At 63.8% G+C, this 12991-nt stretch overlaps 1 protein-coding gene across 1 annotated transcript; it reads left to right on the top strand.

Annotated features, from left to right (window-relative positions):
* The first annotated feature begins 4275 nt into the window (after window positions 1–4275).
* On the top strand, window positions 4276–11676 carry FSTL3 (follistatin like 3). The gene is made up of 5 exons (XM_064396159.1): window positions 4276–4373; window positions 6152–6337; window positions 9027–9242; window positions 10214–10441; window positions 10532–11676. The coding sequence occupies exons 1-5, from the start codon at window positions 4316–4318 to the stop codon at window positions 10582–10584; spliced, it is 741 nt and encodes a 246-aa protein (XP_064252229.1). The 5' UTR covers window positions 4276–4315; the 3' UTR covers window positions 10585–11676.
* The last annotated feature ends 1315 nt before the right edge of the window (window positions 11677–12991 follow it).

Genomic DNA, 12991 nt, shown 5'->3' with positions numbered 1-12991 from the left:
GTCCCACCCCAACAAGCAGCACCTTGCTCCGGGAGCGAAGATCAGAGGAGCGGCCGCTGCCCTTCCCGGTGCAGCTCTGCTTCCTCCAGCCTCACCAAGGAGCCAGCAGCCTTTAATGGCCCGGGAGGTGTTCCTGGTGTGCTGGACCCGGTTCAGCCCCACACGGTTGCCCGACGTTCCCAGCTCTTCCCTCCAGGCTCGCCTCTCTCCTGCCCTTCACCGCCGCGGCGTTCGCACTGGGAGCCCGCACGGCCGCCGGCGCTGACTCACGGCTTGTTTACACACACAAACACACACAAACACACACAAACACACACAAACACACGCACACAGAGCCTGTGTCACCGCCAGGCCAGCCCCACGGGGATCAGCCATGTGGGCAGCGGGATCAGCCCATAAGGATCTTGCTAAGGCGGCTGGAAATCGGCGTGGACAGGAGGAGTGGAACTGGAGCCACGAGCTGCTCCTGGCTGAGAGGGACACTCTGGTGGCTTCTCCAGGCTGGGATGGGATCCAGGGGATGGGATGGGATGGGATGGGATGGGATGGGATGGGATGGGATGGGATGGGGTGGGATCCATGGGATAGGAGCCATGGGATGGGGTGGGGTGGGATGGGATGACCTTGCTGGCTCTGGTCGCTGCTTTCCCACATCCCAGCCTTCCCAGTCCCTGCTCCGTGTTGCTTACACCTCCTGGCTCCCAGCACTGGCATTTCCCCAGCATGGACAGAGCTCAGAGCATCTCCCACCAGTTCAGGGCAGAGCTGGTGGCGCTGAGACCAAAGATTTGAAAAGAAGGGGCGTTGGGCAAGTGCAGCTCTTGCTGGGGGCACCCAAAGCACTGGAGAAAATGACATTTCTGAGAAGGGGAGAGGGAGTGAAGCCCCCCAGGGTGATGCTTCCTGTGGTGCTGTGGGGTGCTGGGGATGCTGGAGGGATCAGAATTTGATCAGGAATCAAACAGAATGGGTGATCAGATGTGGAGGGGCAGGTCTTGGCAATGTATGTCAGGCTCCCAGCCCTCCCTGAACGCTGGCGCTCCCGCCCTGCCTTCCTTCAGCCACAGAAGTGGAAGTGTCCCAGCAACATGAAACGATTACTTGGCGAGGAGAATCCAGCTCAGCACTTCTTGGCATTTGTTCACGGCTTTTCATCTTCAAAGCTCCTTGCAAACATTAGCAAACTAATCCCTGCAACCTTCCTGGGAGATAGTGCAGGATCAAGCAGAGGAGCATTATCTCTCCTCAGCAGATGGGGAAACTGAGGCACGGAGCGGTGACGCTGCCGCCCCGGGGCGCGGGGCGAAGCTCCGTGTCAGCGCTGGGGGTGGAGTGAGCCCATCAAGGTGCCGTCCTGACACTCTCTCCCCAAACAAACCCTGAGTCCATTCACCGGGCTGGAGCCGTGAGGATACGGGAGAAAATCCCGCCGCAGGCTCAGCGCTGCCGGCAGCGGCGGCGGGGCCGTGCCCTGGGCTCACGCCTCGCCCTGGCCACTCGCCACGTGCTCCGGGGGATGTGACCGAGCCTCAGCCCTGTCCCCCTTCGCTGGCTGCACGCTGGGCTGAGCCTGTCCCCGAGGGTGCCGTGGATAAACCTGAGCTGGGGCTGTGGAGCCCCCAGCAGCAGCCCCGCTCCCCACCGCGGTGTTTGGCAGCAGCAGAGAGAAACTGGGGCATCGCAGTGCGGTGAGGAGAGGAAAGGGGCCGGGATCACCTCGCTCCGACGGGGAAATGGCAACATGCAGGGCCCTGGCCAACCCTGCCCGCAGATCCACGCCGGCGGTATGAAACCTCTGCCCTGACCCTGGGCTCTTCTTCTCAATAGAACTGTCTTGTTGCAAATTGCAGCTCTAATTGGTTTAGCAGAGTTTAATTAGCCTGAACTGATGAGGGAGGCGAGATTCCCTCCTTAAAGGAGCCCAGCAGCAGCGTGCAGCAGCTGGGGTTTGTGGGGAGAATGTTTGGGTCTGAACCTTGTCCCGAAATCCTGCTGCAGCCCTGACCCAGCGTGGCACCAGCGCCCAGAGGAAAGATCAGATGTGAAGCCACCATTCACTGTGCTCCAAAGGGCTCCTTTGTCCCCGCTCCAGAGCCTCCAGCCGCCCTCAGCTCTGGCCCAGGGGTTCCTCTGTCTCCCCTTGGGTGCTGCAGGGCTGCTTTCCTGCAGCTCCCAGGCCAGCTCCTCGCCCCACTCACCCCGTGGGTGCTGCTGGGGCTCAGTCACACCCTGGGGTGTCCGTGGGGTTCAGGGAGACAGTATCACCCTGGCCAGTGGAATTTTGTTCCCAGCTTTGCTTGAGAACAGCATTGTGGTATCAGCACAGGCAAGTTGCTTCAGCCACAGCCAGGACAGTGGCAAGCAGAGCCCCCAGCATGGTTTTCCTGGCAGCAGGGCAGCCTCATCAGGACTCTGAGCACCCTTTGGCTCAGGGATCCACTTCCCTTCTGGCCACCAGACTCCTCCTGCCTTTACATCAGGAGCCTGGCTGCTCCCCTACAGATGCAGCAGCGCCTGCTGCTCCGAGCGAGGTCTGACCCCTTCCCTGCCAGAGCCTGCGGTTGTGCAACCCCACTCCCAGCCAAGGAAAATCCCTTCCTGGCCTCCGCGAGCTCCTCTCGCATCCTGGAGCGTGTGAGTGAGCGAGTGCATCACCACCCACTGGCTCTCGGACATCCCTCTGTGCATTTGGCTCCCCAGCCCTCTGCCCTTACATGGGCAACCGCGCCGAGGCGGCCGAGCCAGCCTGGGTCACGGCAGCCAGGACAGGCCAGGGGCAGCGCCAGGGCCAGCAGCACGCTGGCAGCCTGGTGCCCAGGGGCTGCTGGCTCTGTGCTTCCCCCCAGGACCCTCTGCTGTGCCACAGTCAGCACTGCTGTCACCCCACACGCTGTCAGGAGGTTCTGCAGGGCTCCTGCCCTCCCCATTCCTGACCCCTCCCTGGGGATGTAAAGGGTTGTAAGTGGAGAAAGGAAGGAAAATCTGGCTTGGTGAGAGGCTGCCTGCTGGCTGGAGGGATGGAGATGTGCAGGGACGGTGACACTGCTCTCTGTCCGTGCTGGCACGTGGCACTGCACCCGCTCCCCGCGTCGTGGGACCCAGGCTGCTCCACGTCCCACAGGACCAGAGCTGTGTCCAGCCCCATCCCACGCCAAACCAAGCTGCTCGTGCTGTGCTGGCACCACTCAGAGCCAGGAGGGGTGGTGCAGGCTCCCGTGGGCCTTGCGGCCAGGGCCCCTCTCCGAGAGAGCCCGGCTCAGCCCTGCTGAAAGCATGACCTCAGCTGGGGCCAGTGCACGGGGTGAAACGTTCCTCAGCTGCGAGGCCGGGAGCTGGACAGGGCTTGGGGCTGGAGAGGGCCCTGCGCTGTGGCAGAGAGCCCTGTGCCCCCCAAGCTCTGCCTCAGGAGCGGGGTGACAGTCCCTGGTGCATCCTGAACCCCCTTCAGACAGATGGGTGATCTCTTTGTGGTGGCACCAAGCGAGGAGCAAGGCCAAGCCTGAGCTGGCTTGCCGTGGGTTCTTTGCTGCCCTTCCCGGTCCTGTAGGAGCCCCACAAAGCCTGGGAGCCCCAGAAAGCCTGGCAGTGCTGGCCTAGCCAGGGAGCTGTGCAGGAGCCAGATGAAGCAGTCCTCGTGGTGATGGGGACATCTGTGGAGGACAGGGGCAGCACGTGCCACAGGGGTATGTCCCCACAGCTCTGCTCCTTCCTCTCCTCGCCCGGCAAGGCTCAGGGTGGTGCCTCAGTTTCCCTCTGTGCGTTGGGAGTGTTGTTGGGTACCAGCCGAGCCGTGGGAGTGTTTGGGGAGCAGAGATGAAAGGAGCCATAGACGAGACAGCCCACACCGTGCCCCTGCTGCCAGCCGGGGCTGCTCGGGGAGGAGGCAGCTCCAGCTTCGTGCGGGGATGGGTGGGGAAGGCACAGGCTCGGGCAGGGGAGCGCTCTGGGGTCCCCCACGCCTCGGGGTGTGTCCAGACACTGCTCCGCTCCCCCCCGATCACGGAGGGCACCCCCAGACCTCCCCCGACCCCTCTCAGCGCCGGGCCGCCCGTCCCCGCCCTCTCCGGGGGACTCACGGACACGACCCCCCCCAACCCACCGCCCACTCGGTGACGCTCCGACCCTCACCGCCTCCCCCCCTCGCTGCCCCCCGACTCCACCGCCGCTGCCCCCGCCCCGGCCCCCCCGCGCCGCCCCGCCCGGTGATTCACGCCGCCCCGCCGCTTTATAGCTCCGCCGGCCCCGCCGCCGCCTCACAGCAACAGGTCACCGGAGCGCCCCGGCCCGTCCCGGCCCGTCCCCGCCCGGCCCGGCCATGCCGCTGCGGCTGGCGCTCTGCCTGCTGGCGCTCTGCAGCCCCGCCGCCGCGCACGGTAAGAGCCGCGGGGGTCCCGCTCCCGCCGGGGGTCCCGGTAACGCCGGTAACGCCGGTAACGCCGGCAGGTGCTCGGCCCGGCCCGGGGTCGCGGCGCCGTGATGGGGCGGCAGCCCCGGGCTCCGGTGTCCCGCCCCGGCGGGCGGGTGCCGGGCTCGGCGCGGCGCGAACCCGCTGCACCGGGCGGAGCGGCGGCTGCCGGTGCCCGGCGGTGCCGCTCGGCTGTCCCGGTCGCCGCCGTGCCTCCGTCGGGCGGGTCCCGCGGCCGCGTCCCTGCCCCGGCATCCCGCCGCCGGTGCGTCCCGGGGGATCCGCGCTCCCGGGCGGCGCAGCCGGCTCGGGGCTGCGTGCCCCCGGTGGGACGGGCCGGCGGCGGGGCCGCTCCGTGACCGGGGTGCGGAGCTCGGAGCTTGGACCCTCCCGGTTCCGCTGCCGGTGCTAGCGGCTTTGGTCGTGCCTGGGCGGTGTCGGGACAGCGGGAGCGGCGGTCCCGGGAGCCCGGAGCGGGGCTCTGTCAGCCCTTCCCGGCGCCCGGTGCCGCCGGTGCCGCCGGTGTCGCCTTTCCCGCAGCGGCGCGGGAGTTTCCACCTTCCCCTCGCACGATGCCGAGTGTTCCGTGGGGAGTGGGGGCCGCGCGGTGTTGTAACGGGAAATTGAGAGAATTGGAAGAGCAATTGGACAAATCCGTGCAGGATAAAGCCGCGTGCGGGAGCGGCTGGTGCTGCCCGAGGTGTCCGGGCGCGGCTTCCCGGGGCTTTGCTCCATCCATCCAGCCGGGCTGGGAGCCCCCTGGGCTTGTGACCCGACCAGAATCGTGTGCGTGGGGAAAGAGGGGGGCACGGGGGGTCTAGGGCGCTTTGGAGCCGGGTGAATCCCGCTTAGGAGAGGAGCGACTCCCGCCTGGCAGCGCAAGACCCGTCCCTGCCCCCATCCCTCCCTTCCATCTTTCGCCGTTTAGCAAACCTCAAGCACAGCTAATGAGAGCACGAACCCAAATAAGCGTCACAAGAGGCTGGTTTGCAGAGGCGGAAATTGCAAAGAAATCACTCACAAAAAAAAAAAAAAAGAAAAAAGAAAAAAAAAAAAGAAAGGAAAGGAAAAAAAAAATCGAACTGATTCGCTGGTGGGTCACGGAACAAACAGGCTTTTGAGTCAGAGGGATCAGTGCCGCGGGTCTGGCCCAGACCCAAGGGCTGGGGCAAGTGTCCTGTGCTCCAGCCTCTGGCTCAGATGCTCCTTACAGAGGCCGTGGGTGTCAGGCTCCCGTGTCAGGGAACAGTTCCATCCCTCTCTGGCACATGCCAGGAGATCCAGCCCTCACAGCAGCCACCCCTGGCCCCACTCTGTCTGCTGCCCTGGGCTGGGACCCCCTCGCTGTGGGGCCAGGCAAGCAGGGAGAGGCAAGCTACAAGCCCAGATCCTGGCTGGCAAGCTCGGCATCTCCCAGAGCATCACGGGGAGTGCTGGGATAACTGGTCCATCCCTGTGCTCCAAGCGCTGGATTTGGAGCCTGTTGGCAGGAGAGGGCTGGCAGCAGCATTGGGGTGGCCGTGGGGGCACTGAGCTGCCAGGCCAAGGACCCTTGGGGATGCCTCTCTGGGACAGCTCTTGTGCCACAGGAGCCAGCTCAGAGCATCTCTAGGTTCCCCAAATTGTCTCAGGCTCTGGAGTGGTCCCTGTGCCTCTGCCCCAATGTCCAGCCACAGCCAGGATCTCACTGCCCTTCACAGGGGTCCTGGCACAGCAGGGATCCCTCACCCTCTGCCCTCCCCACAGGTGGAATCTGCTGGCTGCAGCAGGGGAAGGAGGCCAAGTGCACCATGATCCTGAAGACAGGCGTGACGTGGGAGGAATGCTGTGCCAACGGCAACGTGGACGTGGCCTGGTCCAATTACACCTACCCAGGCAACAAGATCAGCCTGCTGGGCTTCCTGGGGCTGGTCACCTGCCACCCCTGCAAAGGTGAGGAGGCTGGGGGCTCAGGGGCTGCCGTGGGGCTGAGCTCTCCCCATGTGGAGCCCTGGGGGCAAGACTCAGAGCCCTGCAGCAGCACAGAGCTGGGCTGCCCCTCACCAGAAGGGCTCTCCTTGGTGGTCTGGGACAGCACAGGGACCCCAGGGACTGCTGACCCCATGCTCCTGCTGCTGCAGCTCCTGGACAGATGCTGCTGTGGATCAGGGCTGGCGGGACAGCCTGTGTCCCTCAGCTGCTCTCGTTTTGAGTGTATTTTAGTTGCTCTCCCAGTGGAGAGGGATTCATGACCCAGGTCTTGGCCGGGCAGCCAAGTGCAGGGAGAGGATCTGGAGCTGGCTGTTCCCAAGTTAACCCCTCTGCGCTGGGGCCTCCCTCCCCTGCCCTCACCACGGCTGCTCAGAAGGAAACTTCGTCAGTTTTTTCTAAGGAAAAAAGATCTATTTCTTCCCCTCCGCTGCCCCTCGCTCCTCCCAGCGCGTGTGTGAAATGGCTTTATGTAACGGGCAGTTCCAGAAGTGGAAACTCTCCAGCTGTGAGTTCCAGCCCCGCCAGATGTTTTGGCGTGTGCCGGAGCTGCGGCTCCTCCAGCACTTGCGTGGCTGTGTGAGAACACGCTCAAGGACCTGCTGCCCGCAGGAGGCAGGAGCAGGCCTTTGGAAGGTCATGTTGTTATTTGCTTAAAGGGGAAAAGGTTTTTAACAAAACCACTTCCCCCGGCTCCCTGCACCCCTCAGCACTGCTGCAATGGCAGCTCCTCAGGCCCGTCCTGCTGCGGCTTGGGGCTGCACGCTGTGCCAGCCAAAAGCTGACTGAGATCCTGGCCCCGGCCCCATCCCTGCTTGGAGGGAGCTGGGAGCACTGGGACCCTCTCCAGGGGCTCCCCTGTGCTGGAGGCAAACTGCAGTGGGGACAGGCAGCCCTCAACCAGGAGGCTGCCCTCACCTCGCTTACCTCTGTCCCCCCACTCTGGGGGACCTGGGGAGGGCTGACAGCGGCCACACACCATGGTGGGGGCTGTGGTTCCTGGGGTTTGCTGGTGTCTGGCAGGAGGATCTTTGAGGAAACCGCTGGAGAGCCTGGCCAGCACGTGCACCACAACCCCCCACCCTCAGGCAGCCCCTGCCTGTCCCATCCAGATGGAGCTGGTGCTGCTCCTCACCAGGCTCCAGAGGCCTTGGAAGAGGGCGGATGAGAGGAGCTGTGCTCCCACTCCCCGGCCTTGCGAGCCTGGGAGAGGTTACTCCAGGATAAAGGCGGCCAGGGATGGTGCTGGCCTGACCCTGGGGGCTCTGCAGATGGGTCTCTGGGGGGAGGTGAAATTCCTGGCTCCAGCTGCTGGGGACACGGTGTCCCCCCACAGGAGCCAGTGCAGGGGGAAGCCAGGCTGCAGGGTTGGGGTCACAGGCGGGTTTTCCAACTGCTCCAACTATCCCTTGCTGGGATAGTCTGGATGATTGGATTCTGCACTGCTGGCAACATCTCGCAGTGGAAGGTGATAGGGTCTTGTTTGCTCTGGCAGCCCTGGGACGTGGAGCTGCCCTGCTCTGTCCTGGGGTCCCCCAGTCTCAGCGTTCTCTTTCCTGGGACATGCCCCAGCTATAGAAATCAGGGAGCAAAATGGGAAAGTGTTTCCCAGCAGGGAATTTCCCCCAGTGACAGCCAGGCCAAGCAGACAGGGAATTTCCCCTCCTTCCTTCTTCTTCTCCTCATCCTCCTCTTTTTCCCCCTTCTCCTCCATATCTCCTAAGGTGGCCCCTCTCCCCAGGGAAATCCCCCTCTGTGCCTCCAGAGCTCCCAGCACACACCCTGTCTGCGGGGATCCGTCCTGCCGGGGGTGAATCCCCATTTTGGGAAGCCTTTTGTCCTGCCCTGCATTCCTCTTGGTGGGTGCTGCTGGGTCCCAGCAGTGCCTGTGATCTGGCAGCTATGGGGGCGTTTTTGGGGTGAGGGATGTTTGCTTTAGGTGGCAAAGGGGAATCCAAAGGAAAATCCCTGCTGCTGACCCCTTTGCCTGTCCTTGCAGAGCCACCAGTGTCCCTGACACCAGCATGGGCCCCTGCTTGGGGCTGGCAGCCCCGCTCCATCCCCGCCGGCGTGGGCACGGTCCTGGGGCACTGGCAGAACCCCCTGAACCTGGCCCCCGCGCTGGCCGGGAGGTGACCTGGGGGGACAAAGCATCTGCCTGTGTGGGGCCGGGCGCTGGCTGCTGCCTCCAGCTCTTGTGTTCCAGTCCCGGAGCGAGACAGGGCCGGGCATTGTGTGCTGGGCATTCCCATCGCCCCGGCAGCTCGCGGAGCCCGGCTCCTTCTGCAGGAACTGAGGCCTTGGAGAGATAGATTTTTTCCATTGCACAAGAAAATGAAACGTCTCCTTCCAAAGAATAAATAGATGGGAAGGAGTGAGCTGGTGCTGAGCGGAGCCGGGGCTCCGGCTGGGGCGAGCGCTGCAGGACTGCGTGGAGCCGCAGCCAACGACCTGCTCCTCGGCAGGGCTGAGCAGATCCAGATGCTGCTGGGACAGCTCGGCGTCAGCACGCCTGCCGTGTCCCGGGGGGCGTTTGGGACCACGAGGGGGACACCCTGTCCCGCCTGGTGTCACACTGTGGGGCTGGGCAGGACGGAGCCTTCCCCGGTGGGTGACGGGCGCTCACTCACACGCTGCTGCTCTCTGTCCCCAGAGAGCTGCGAGGGGGTGGTGTGCGGCCCCGACAAGGTCTGCAAGATGAAGCACGGGCGTCCCCAGTGTGCCTGTGCCCCCGACTGCTCCAGCCTGCCCCGCAAGCTGCAGGTCTGCGGCTCCGATGGCTACACCTACCGGGACGAGTGTGACCTGCTGACAGCCAAGTGCAGAGACCACCCCGACCTCGAAGTGATGTACCAGGGCAAATGCAAAAGTAGGTGCAGTCGTGCCCCTACCCCAGTGCGTCCCATCCCCATCCTGTCCCCGTCCTGTCCCCATTCCCTGTGGTACAAGGAGGGAGGGTCTGTCCTGGTACAGGGCTCTGCATGACATGGGTGTCACTGCTCCTTAAGGGGACATTAGAGCTTGTTGGTGCAACGGGGTTTGGCCTTGCCTCAGACTGAGCAGTAACAGTCCCTAAAATGTCATTTACAAACGTCAAGCCCCTTTTTTTCCTCTTTTGTAAAGAGTGCAGCGATCCACCCAGCCCTGCCAAGAGCTGTCAGAAGGATTATGGTTATTTTTCCAGCCCTCCTTTCTGGAAGGCTTTGCCTGTCGAGCTCTGGGCTGCGCAGGGAAACGTGGGGCAAGAAATGGGAGTTGGGAGCTGCAGATGCCAAATCTTCCGATCCATCAGGGAAAGAGAGGAGGGTGGAGGGACGATGGGGGTGCACGAGCCTCCACCCTCCCCAGCAGAGCCCCGTGCAGGGCCTGATCCTGCTGCTCAGGCTCCCTCCACCCCCGTGCGCCCTCATTCCAGCGCTGGCTCTGCTCCAGGGTGACCCTGCCCTTCCCTCTCGCCGGGGCCAGCACGGCAGCTGCCAGCCTGGCCGCGGTGGCTGCTGCTTCCCTGCCAAGGCACCTGCGTGCGGCCGCTGGCCCAGCCGCGTCCCGCTGCGGGCTCGGCCCCGCGCTCCGCTGCTGCAGCTGGGCTCGGCTCCTCCCGCCTGGCAAAGCTCTGGCCAGGCCGAGCCTGGGGACTCAAGGTCACGAGCTCCCTTGTGCTCAGGATGCCGGGCCCTGCCAGCCCCTGCCCTTGGGAACGGCGCTGGTGGGGGGATCAGGACCCTCTGGCTCTGTTTGGCCCCTGGTAGCAAAAGGAGGGAGGGGATTGGGTTTTCCTGGGATGATGCCCAAAGCCTGGGGTCGTCCCTGGGGTCACTCCAACGCTGTGCTTCCCTGCAGAGTCCTGCTCCAGCGTGGTGTGCCCTGGCACGCACACCTGCGTGGTGGACCAGACAGGCAGCGCCCACTGCGTGATGTGCCGGACGGCCCCCTGCCCCGAGCCCACCAGCCTGGACCACGCCCTGTGTGGCAACAACAACGTCACCTACCCCTCGGCGTGCCACCTGCGGCGAGCCACCTGCCACCGCGGCCGCTCCATCGGCGTGCGCCACTACGGCAGCTGCTCAGGTGAGCAGGGAGGGGCAGGGGGCAGCGGGCACGGACCCCCGGCGCCTGCTCGCCCCCCGCGCCCCCCTCACCGCTTCCCTCTGTTTCCAGCTGCGGCCAAATTCTCCGCAGAGACGGACAGTGTGGAGGAGAACTACGTGTGAATCGTCGCTCGGCCGAGCTGGGAGACAGGGGCATTATGTGTATATTGTACAAACCATATACCTGATATTTATTAAGATAAAAAGGTCCTTATTTATCCCTGTGTATGTTAAGCAGTCGCAGGGGGCTCGATTCCCATCCTGCCGGCCAGGGAGCAGGGCAGGGGGCTCACGGCCGGAGCCAGGCCGAGGTGCCCAGGGATGCTCTGGTACCTGGCAGAGTGGTCAGTGCCCTCCCCTGCTGCCAGTGCGGTGGGGAGGGGTGTCCGTGGGCCCCCCCCACGTGTCCTTGGCCGGCAGCCCTGGGCCTATTTATTTTTGGATTAATTCTCGGTACTCTGCTGACGTTTCTGGCCAGGAGCTCGAGGTCTAGAGGGAATCTGCACTTTCGCCTTCCCCGAGGGGCTCGGCCCCAGCTGCCAGTGGCAGGAAAGGCAGTGCACGCTGCATCAGATTGGAGAGAGATAGATATATATTTTTATATATATAAATATAAAAAACATATGTATGTTATTGTCTCCTAAAGTTTCAGCATGTGTGTGTTCAGATGGATTTCAGTTTAGGTTTTCCTAGGCCCGTTCAGACCAGGCTCCCACCATCCTTGGAGGTGACGCCGGTGCCCGGAGGGCTGGGGCAGTGGCAGCCCTGGCTGGGGGGCACAACCATGCCCCTGCTACAGCCCATCACCCAGGGCAGCTGCCCCCAGCCCCCCCTAATCCCTGCCTGCCAGAACAGCTCTGGGCACAGCCTGGGCTGCGGGGGGAGCTGGCCCTGTCCCCCCCCAGGACCCCCCCGTGGCCCCGCACCCCCTGCTCTGCCCACACCTGTATTTATTTTTACTCCTTCTCTCATTTCTTCCGTTGTCACCTGTGTAAATACCAGCTCAGCTCTGACACCAAAAAGCTCTCGACTTTATATAAATATCATATATATATATTATATATAAAAATACCTTATTTTCTATTTTTGTATGACTGGGTTCTGACCCCCGAGGTAGATGCTTTGGGAACATCCACATTCCCTATTCCATATTGTTGGGGCATTTTACGGCTGTGTTATGATTTGGATTACAATTAAAAACCAGAATAAACAGTGCTGCGTGTCCGGTTTTGTTGCCATGTTCTGGGATCGCAGGAAACCTCGTTCTCCTTGTGGCTGTGCATCCACACCAGGGTTTTGGGGATGTGGGGAGCTGCATCCCCCCTGCTCCAGCTCCCTGCTGGGGTTTTCCAGCCCAGCCGAGGCTGCTCTGGGCGGTGGGAGGGAAGGGGAGAGCGGGGAAGAGCAACCCGCTCGGCAGATAAATCTGTTCCCAATCTCGGGCCGTGCCATGAGGGTTTGGTATTTCACAAAACAATTCCTGCCGGTAATTGGGTCCCGATGTGGGATGTTTCCCGGGCAGCAGCCTGCGGCTTGGCGTGCTGAGCTCCACAGGAACTGCTGCCGGATCCCCCTGGGCTGCATCCCCTGTGCCGGGGGTGGCACAGCCCCCGACCCCCGGCCAGTCCCCCCAGAGCCACCACCAGCCCGGCAGCGCATCAGAGAATCGAGGAACCATTTAGTTTGGAAAAGACACCTCAGATAACCCCGGGGGGCTCTGCTGCAGCCCCTCTCTGCTCGCCCAGCTCAGCAGCATCCCCCTCCTTTTGGGGGTGGGTGTCCGGGAGTTCTCAAACCACTGCCCATGCCTTTCTAGGTGCCACCACAGGCGGTGGTGTGTGGCCTGGGTTCCTCCCCGGCCGCCGGCAGCGCTTCCTGCCCGGGGCAGCTCCCGGTGCTGCCCGGCCCCGCAGGCTCTGCCCCGGAGCGCTGGCGGGTGGCTCCGTGCCGAGCCCGCGGGCACGGGCTGCGGCGGCAACGGCAGCTCCTGTGATGAGCGGGAGATTTCGGCTTCCAAAACACGGCTGTGAGTCAGGCGCCGCCTTCCCACCGGTTTTTGGGTGGTCTGGGACAAGCCGGGACAGGCGCCGGCTCTCCAGGCTCGCTGCCAGCGCGGATGCCCTCGGGCTGGCAGCGCTGTCCCGGCATTCCAGGGGGTCTCTGCCCCACGCTGTCACGTCCCCACTGGGATTTGGGGCTTATTTGGAAGCTGGCAGCCTGGCAGGGAATCTGTCCTCTGCCGCGTGTCCCCAAAGCCACCGATGCCTGCGGCTTGCATCTCCCGACCCCGCGCAAGGCCCTGCAGCAGCCGCGGCAATTTGCGCCAGCAATTTGCAGATAAAACAAACAGCCAGGAGCAGGGAATGTCTGGGTCGGTCCCCGGAGACACCGGGCAGAGCCACACGCGTGTCTCGGCACACTCTCCGGCCACTGCGGGCGCCCAGCTCCGGCGGGGCGAGCGCCCGGGGGTGCGCGGGGGAGGCGGGCGAGGCTCCCGACGGGATCCCTGCAGCCGGGAGCCCGCCTGCCC

The sequence above is a fragment of the Passer domesticus genome, chromosome 21 (genome assembly GCF_036417665.1).
Source record: "Passer domesticus isolate bPasDom1 chromosome 21, bPasDom1.hap1, whole genome shotgun sequence".
Classification (NCBI taxonomy): domain Eukaryota; kingdom Metazoa; phylum Chordata; class Aves; order Passeriformes; family Passeridae; genus Passer; species Passer domesticus.
Note: the sequence above shows the minus strand (reverse complement) of the source record. Positions and strands in the feature narration are given on the sequence as shown.